An 8,921-nucleotide genomic window follows, 5' to 3' on the forward strand; every position below is an offset into this window, starting at 1 on the left:
TTCTGCTCCTATGATGCTGCTTGGCCTGCTGTGTTCATCCAGCTCTGCACCTTGATGTCTGGGATTCTCCAGCATCTGCAGTTCCTACTATCTCTAAAGTATGAATTTAGTTTGTCAGCCATTTCTTTGTTCCACATTATAAAATTCCCTGTTTCTGACTGTAAGGGAGCTATGGTTTTTTTTTTACCCATCTTTTCTCTTTACACGCCTTGTTGAAACTTTTATAGTCAGGTCTTATGTTCCCCACAAGCTTACTGTCATACTCTATTTTCCCCTTCTTAATCAAGCCCTTGGTTTTCCTTTGCTGGTTTCTAAACTGTCCCCAGTCCTCAGGTCTGTTGTTTTTCCCTTGCCATTTTGTATGTTTTTTTTTAAAACTCCCCTCTTAAGTTGTGGTTTAGTCAATGTTCTCTTTGTACTTTTGCACCAGACAGGAATAAACAATATTTATGGTTTACCCATTCTCTCTTTGAATGTTTGCCATTGCCTATCCACTGTGTCATTCCTTTCAGTAACATCCCAATCCATCATAGCCAACTCACACCTCATACCATCATCATTACCCTTATTAATACTCAGTACATGGGTCTCAGAATCAACCACTTCCCTCTCCATCTTGATGAAGAGTTCTATCATATAATGGCTGCTCATCTCCAAAGGGTGTCTCTCAACTACATTACCAAATATTCCTTTCTCACTACATCATACTCCGTCTAAGATGGCCTGTTGTCTCGTTGGTTCCTCAACATATTGGTGCAGAAAACCATCCCATATACACTCTAGGAATTCTTCCTCTATGATATTGCGACTGAGTTCATCATCCAATCTATATACAGATTAAAGTCACCCATAATTATACAGATATTCCATTACCGCGCGCATCTCTGATTTCCGGCTTAATGCCATTTCCAACGTTAGCACACATTGGTCGTCTATGATATACGCTCATTAATGATTTTTGTCCCTTGGTATTTCTCACTTTTACCCACACAGATTCTACATTGTCTGAGCTGACATATAAACACAATATTGTGTTTAAATCTTCTTTAACCAGTAATGCAACTCCACTGCCTTTTCCTTTTTGTCTGTCCTTCCCAAATATGTCTTGGTAATCCCAACTATATCATACCTGTTTATATCTACTTTTGTGATAAGTTCATCATTTTATTTCAAATGCTCCATGCATTCAGACACAGAAACTTCAAGCTTATCTTTTAAATGTGCCTTCTCCTATTCTCACCATTTTGTTTTTACTGTGGCCTTGTTTGATTCTGGCCTTTGTTCCCTCTTTGTATCACTTCTCGTATTCCCCTTTCTGTCTTCTGTTCTTGTCCCCTTCCTCTGACTCCTTGCATAGGCTCCCATCCCCCTGCCAACTTAGTTTAAATCCTCCCCAGTCCTCCTAGCAAATACTCCCCCAGGACATCAGTCCCAGCCCTGCCCAGGTATAACATGTCCAGTTTGTACTGGTCCCACCTCTCCACAAATATGCCCCAGGAATCTGAAATCCACCCACAAAAACCAACTCTTTAGCCACATGTTCATCCAATATATCCTGCTATTTCTGCTCTGACTAGCGTGTGACACCCCGGGAGACAAGATGCCATTCTGGGAGTTTGTGGCTGCAGAAATGCCTATTAATTCCCCTGGCAACTTAAGCTCCTCTAACTATTGCATTCCCAAACTTTTTGCTCCTCCGGTGTGCTGCACAGCCAACTGTGGTGTCTTGAATTTGGCTGTTCCTGTTTTCTCCTGAGAGGCTGTTCCCTCCAACAGTATCCAAAGTGATATATCTGTTTTTTATGATAGAGGCTGCAGAGGATTCCTGCAGTGTCTGCCTAGTGCTGTTACTCTGCTGGTGGTCACCCATTCCCTTTCTGCCTGTGGAGTCTTAGCCTTTGGCATGACCACCTCTCTGTTCATGATTCTCTCAACTTCCTGGATGGTCAACAGTGTCTGCAGCTGCTGCTCCAGCTCCAAAACCCAGACTTCCAGGAGCTGCAGCTGGAGACACGAGCTGCACGCATGCTGGTCCCAAGCACTGGAAATGTGCCTGGCTTTCCACATGGAGCAGCAGGAGCACGTTGCGGGCTTAAACTTTCTTTCCATGACTTAACCTCAACCCTTTTGGAACATGAAATAGTGTCAATTTCTCCAGAATCCTTTTTTCCCCTGTTCCTTGTTACTACAGAATGCAGCCCTTAGAAATTATAAACCAATAAAAGACTTCCCAAACTATAAGTGATAAAAGTTGTAAAGATTTACTTGACCTTACCTACTAATTATCAATCAGCTCTCTTCCTTGGGGCTTCTATTCCGCCAGTAGGGTAAGACCACTGGTTTTTCTGTGATGTCATTCATTGTTTTTTCCCATCAAGTAGGACACTCTTCCCAGACAGCGTCCTGGTGAAGCAGACTACAAGGATACCCTTTCTACATTCGGGGATACACCCTGTCTTCTCAAACAGGAGACTGTAACTCTACAGAACTGTCAGATGACAGTTGTCACGACTCACAAGGGTCAACCTGCTATTGCAGATTTATCACAAAAGTTAAAGATTTAATGACAAGTAAATGATTTACCTGATTTTCAGACCTAGGTTGATAGAGAGCACAGATCAGGTTTCTGTACTGAACAAGAATGCCTATTTAATAATATTTATTACAAATAATTCGTCTCTGTACAGGTTAACCATCATAAACTATCAGAGTTTAACACTACTAATTAAAACTGTAATCCCCTTATAATCCCTTTTACTTTTAGAAACAGCTATTTATGATGCTTGCTGTGGCAATCAGGTTACTTTCAAACCAGGCAACTCTACTTTTAAACCACCAGTTAAAACAATTCTTATTTCACTACACAAATTTTAAAGCACACAAAAATGAAAAGACACAGTTGTTGGACAGTGGATTCTTGCCGGCATAGTTTATACTGCCACTAGAAGTCAGTCCAGGAATAAGTTGTCAATGGCACGGTGGCTCAGTGGTTAGCACTGCTGCCTCACAGTTCACAGGACCTGGGTTCGATTCCAGCCTCAGGTGACTGTGTGGAGCTTGCACATTCTCCCCATGTCTGCATGGGTTTTCGCCAGGTGCTCCGGTTTCCTCCCACAGTCCAAAGATGTGCAGGGTAGGTGGATTGGCCATCCTAAATTGTCCATAGTGTTCAGGGATGTGTGGGTTCGGTGCATTAGCTATGGAAAATGCAGGGATAGAGTCGGGGGATGGATCTGGGTGGGATCCTGTTCAGAAGGTCTGTGTGGTGTTATTGGGCCAAATGGCCTGTTTCCACACTATGGGGGTTCTATGATAGGTATGTCTGTCCCATGATGTGACAGAGGGGTGACTTGTTGCAGACATGAGTGAGAGGTACTGGAGAGACATCAGTGCCTGGTCAGAAGAGACCAAAGCCTGCATGGAATCAATGCACAGATTCAGTGGTGTCAAATGGTCTGTCTGCTGTTGATTCTATGTATTGTGCAACTTTATGTTCACCACCCAGCAGTGTGAAGCTGCTGTTAACACTTTGCCTGTGATCTCTGTTTTGTTACTCGGTTTGATGGACTAAAGTCTCATATTGCTCTGTTGCTTGATGCTGCATCATAGCAGATGCTTCCTGTGCTGACTGCTTTGCATTTATTTCAGGCATACACTGCCTATCTTAAGGGCATGCTGAGTTTCGAGCTACAGGATTGGAAAGGTGCTATGCAGGCTCTGCACAAATGCAAGTGAGTGATTTTCATCTTTACAGCAGCACTCCTTTATGTTCACCATCTCAATGTGCACAGTGTGTGGCTCTCTTCTATGCCTTCCATTTCCCTGTCAATAACATGCCATGGTTTTGCTTGTATTGGCTCTGAGTTTGAGGTTTTTTTTCATTTGGTTCTGGGAATGTGGCCAGTGTTGACATTCTGCATTTCTTGCCATCTCTGGTTTCCAGAGATGGTGGTGATGGAATACTGCCTGGTAGCTCTTCAGCCATTATGCCGATGACAATCCACAACAGGGTTAAGTTGGGTATTCAATGAAAGCATGATAAGTGTCCCAGCAGAATTATCTGTAATTTCAAAAAAATGGATTTTCATGTCATTGCTGTTCTTGTTCTCATTTATAAATATTGCAGGGCAGAGAGGTGTTGTCAAAGTCCGCTTACTGAGTCAGTCAGTCATATTACAGCCAGTGTGTTGCAGTGATAGCAGGACTAGGTGCACATCACTTGCAGATGTACCAGTTGAGTGGTGTTAACCTTCTTGGATTGTTATAATAGTACCGTTCTGACTTGAGCCTCATATATTGTGGGGAACATTGAGTGGCTTATCGACTGACCTGACATTGCAGAAGTCAAACCCATACCCCATTCCTGCTGCATTATTGATTAACCTGGTTAGTGGTATGCACATTATATTGATGTTGGGAGAGACAGGGAACTTGTGGAAATTTCGGAGAAGTGTCCAGAACTTCTCTTGAGATGTTTGTTACCTAGTAGTCAGTAATCCAAGCCTCGATGGTAACCAAGTCATTGCATGGCTGTTGAAGATATTTCCCTGAATAATGTAGGCGTTGTCTATTCTAAACAACTTGACCTAACACACTCGATGCCTGGACCAAGATCTGTTGTCTTTGGTAGCAATCGCTTCTTCATTTCAAAGTTTGCATTAATCTGAAGAATGGAGGTGGGTGGGGCAGGATTTCTCGTGAATAATGTTAGAATAGTAAGCGGTTGTAGCATAGAAAGAGACCGTTCAGCATGTTGTATCAATGCCGACCCTTTGAAGGAGCAATTCAGCAAAACCAATCCCCTGCCTTTTCCCCATAGCTCTGCAATTTTTTTACTATTAATAATTCAGTTCCCTTTGAAAACCTTGGTTTACCATACGCCACGCCACTCTCAGACAGTGCATTCCAGTGAAACAGTGAGGAAAGGGGTAGGTGTACACTTGAATCACCTTTTTAGAGGTTTCAGTGGAAGGGATAGTTTCCTGTTTTACTCAGTCTATCTACCGGCAGCAGGTACTGCTAACATCTGCAGATTGATATGTCCTTGATTTACTGTGTTTAGTATAGACAGTTTAATGTGAAACAGGTTTGTTCTGGAGGTAAGGATAGCTGACAAATCTACTCGTTGAGCTACCGAAGCTGAAAATTTGGTTATCCAGCAGATCTGTGGCTAGTGCTGCCTGTTGTTTATTCACAGCGATGGGATTCCATACAATGGTGAGATGAAAAACTAGTACAGTGTAACCATGCTGTACCATTTCATCGTCCATAGAGCTTTTTGATCTGAGTTTTCTCCTCTTGCTCACTGTTTTTCTCAATTTGAACGTGCAAAATAAATCATCAAAACCATTGCATTCAACTGGAATAAAATCTTTCTCAAGCAATGTATGTACATAAGCAATACATCCCATTTGCTTCACCCCACCATTGCTGGTTATGCCTTCAGCCATATAGGCCTTAAGCTCTGGTATTCCCTCTGATCTCTGTGCCTCTCTATCTCCCTCTTATTTAAAAGTATGTTAAAGTCTACCTTCCCGTTGTTTGTGAAACAAGCCACTTTACAAAAGACAGTTCTTACTTTTTCTGTTTAGTCTGGTCACCCAGTATCAGTTTTTGTCTGACTACCCAATTGGAGCATCCTGCAGTGTTTTACCATCTTAGAGCACTGTATTGATGCAGTTTGCTGGTGAAAAGCAATGAGCAGTGTCAAAAGTTGAGTAGTAGTTACGCGGTCTCCCAAGTGACAGTCTGTTATGTCCATCATTAAGCAGGACCAGTTAAATACTTGCATGTCTGCGTGCAGCACTTCTCCAGTGCCAAGCTACATGGAGTTTGGAAGTTTTGACCCTAATTTTCCTTTGTGTTTGACAGGACAATCTATGAAAAGTTAGCTAGCGCATTTACAGATGAACAGGCAGTACTATACCATCAGCGTGTGGAAGAGATCTCACCCAATATACGTTACTGCGACTATAATATAGGTAAGATCATGAACACTTGTGGGATAAATCCAAAGTCCCAGTGATGTCAGAAGATTTCAACTTAACAAGCTGAACTATTCCTAGACTTCCTTTAGGCACGTGTTGATACACCAATCTCTACGGCTTTTCTGAAGCTCTTGTGTTTAGATAAGAGCTCCATGGATCTCCGTAGTAGATATCCAATAACTTGTGCAAGTGGACATTCTTCAGAGGTGGTGCCAGGCAACTCCTGATCAATAATTTTTCCTCTTGCTGTACCTTGCATAAATTTATGAATTTTTCGTGGTTGGTGGAGTGGTTAACAAAGAAACTTCTCTCAATTTTCTCTCTCTCACTCACTCCAAGTCTGTCTCAGACCCTACCCCCATGTCCTGGTTTCTGAGCTGAAGGTCAGATGTAAACATTTTTCTGTGTCAAGTTTGTGGTATCATCATGCCCAAAGTGCAGCAATCTACTTTATGTCATGGTTAAATATGTCCCATAGTCTGAAGTGGGAAATACTCCCCTTGATGCCTAAATTTCATCAAGGAGCGGGAAGAATTCCGCAGCATTTCAGGTGAGTTCAGCAGCAGCATTGCGCTTGTCACTTGAGGCTTTCAGATTCTCACAACTGAACTGATATAAGGTGAAGAGAAATATCACTAGCTGTCTCTCAAAGTGTAACGTCATCGACAAAAGCTCTTTATAAAGCAGGGATACAATCCCCACTCCAGGCAATGACCTTGAAAGCACTTTGTCTCTGTCAGATTATGATGTTGAGACTTATTTCTTCCAGTTTCACAAACTGGGTTTGGATGAGGGCCTTATGAAGGAATGGCTTTGTGTTCTACCTTACTAGGCTTTTGTATTAAATGTTTGGACCCCTTTGGGATTTCTTCACAGTGCCCTGCCCAGTGTCTACACTTCAACTGATGTTAACAAAATAGATTAAAGGAAAATCCTGCAGATGTTGGAAATTTGAGATGTAGATAGAAAGTGCTGGAGAAACTCAGCAAGACAGTTAGCGTGTATGGAAAGATAAACCAGTTCTGAAGAAGAGTCATATCGGATTTGAAATATTAACTTTCCATTTCCGAAGAAGAGTAACATTGGACTCAAAATGTTAATGGGGTTTCTCTTCATGGATGCTGTCAGCCCTTCTGAGTTTCTCTAGAACTCTTGTTTTTATTTAATTACCGTGACCACACTTCCAAACTGATTCAATGGATTTGAACTGACTTGTGATGTCCTGAGAGAGACCTCCATGCAAACTGCTTCCTTTATCTGGTACAAATCCTATACCCTCACAATATAAAATGATACTGTTGCTAGCCATGTGGTCCTTAATGCCAGTTGTTGGTGACTTCAAAATAAATTCAGTCGTTTGAGAGATTAAAATCCCAAGTACTAGAAGTATAGCTGAATTGAGTTATGAGACAGTGCAAGCTAGGAGTACACACTGCTGGCATTTCTTAGGTCAGGCAGCTTCTGTGGAGAGAGAAGCAGAATTAAAGTTTCAGATCATTGACCAGTATTTCCAACATTTTACAAATTTATTTCTGATTTCCAGCATCTACTGTATTTGGCTTTTTGAAGATTTATGAGCTGTACTGGCAGTGAGTGTTCTACTGTCTCTGTTTACATAGTGCTATAACTGCTCATGAATTCACCCTTTCAGCTACCACCATATTTTGCTATTCAAGATACAGCAGCTGCACGGTGGCAGCTTGGTGAGCTTCTTTGGTACTTCTGTCTTTGATCCCCTTGCTCACTGCTTCTCCTGACCCTCCCTTATGCCAGCCTTCTTGCTCAAACATTCCCTCCTTTTTGCCACCCTTCTCACTCAGTGTGGGAGTCGGTGGTTCAGTGTCCTTTAAAACTTACTTTTTGCACCCTGAAACTAGGATCTGTGTGGAGCAATCAGGAACTGAAGTATTGCTTCAGGATGCACCAACTGTCTTACAATACAGCCTGTCTGAAAATAGCAGTGAGTATTAAAGTGCGAAGCCCATATTAATGGAGAAAATGTTTCTCTGTTGACAGGTGACCAGTCTGCAATGAAAGAACTGATTCAGATGCGAATGAAATCGGGAGAGACTGGAGGGTTGCTGGATGTAAGGAGTACTATTTATAATCACTTTGTAATGGAATGGGGTAAATTTCATTGGTTATAATTCCTGCCTTTTCTGATTGATTGCCTCCAGAGTTCATAGTTCAATATCTTTCGTTCCCCAAATGTTTGGGGTGAGAGAAAGAGCGGGGATGTGCAATTGCTTAAACCAGAACTCTTCCTGCGCAGTCTCAAAATGAGGCTAAAGTTTTAGATCTATAGAATTGTGAGCGTATGGATTATCATATGTTGCTGGGGTAGTCCAGCAGAGAAGCTAAACTTGCAGCACGATACCCCGGTCAACAATGAGAACCTTGGGCTGCCACTGTAAACTTGAATTAAGAAACCCACAACTCTAATCAGGACTGTTGCTACCAGTGAGAACCTCTCCTGTGCTTGACATCATTGATTGAAACCATATCTTCACTTTCAACAATCTGGCAGCCCAGTATCACTAATTTTGAGCCTTTGTTTTTTCTAGTGTGCAAAAATTTTATCATCCACCTTCACAGGTAAACAGTTGGCTCATTAACTCATATTGGGTGATTAATCATGTTACTTTGAGATAACAAGGTGTAGAGCTGGATGAACACAGCAGGCCAAGCAGCATCAGAGGAGCAGGAAGGCTGACGTTTCGGCCCTAGACCCTTCTTCAGACATGGGGGAGGGGAAGAGGGTTCTGAAATAAATAGGGAGAGAGGGGGAGGCGGATAGAAGATGGATAGAGAAGAAGATAGGTGGAGAGGAGACAGACAGGTCAAAGAGGCGGGGATGGAGCCAGTAAAGGTGAGTGTAGGTGGGGAAGTAGGGAGGAGAGAGGTCAGTCCAGGGAGGACGGACAGGTCAAGGGG

The 8,921-nt window shown here is 42.4% G+C and overlaps 1 protein-coding gene across 1 annotated transcript in view; it reads left to right on the forward strand.

Moving 5' to 3' along the window:
• The window catches only part of LOC109924304 (signal recognition particle subunit SRP68-like), a 14,151-nt gene that overhangs the window by 4,227 nt on the left and 1,003 nt on the right, over positions 1-8,921 (forward strand). Inside the window, exons 3-5 of the mRNA XM_048611149.1 lie at positions 3,649-3,731; positions 5,872-5,981; positions 8,004-8,074. Of these exons, the coding sequence (XP_048467106.1) occupies positions 3,649-3,731; positions 5,872-5,981; positions 8,004-8,074 (264 nt within the window). The remainder of the gene's footprint in view (positions 1-3,648; positions 3,732-5,871; positions 5,982-8,003; positions 8,075-8,921) is intronic.

This window comes from Rhincodon typus, chromosome 23 (genome assembly GCF_021869965.1).
Source record: "Rhincodon typus isolate 14 chromosome 23, sRhiTyp1.1, whole genome shotgun sequence".
Taxonomy (NCBI): domain Eukaryota; kingdom Metazoa; phylum Chordata; class Chondrichthyes; order Orectolobiformes; family Rhincodontidae; genus Rhincodon; species Rhincodon typus.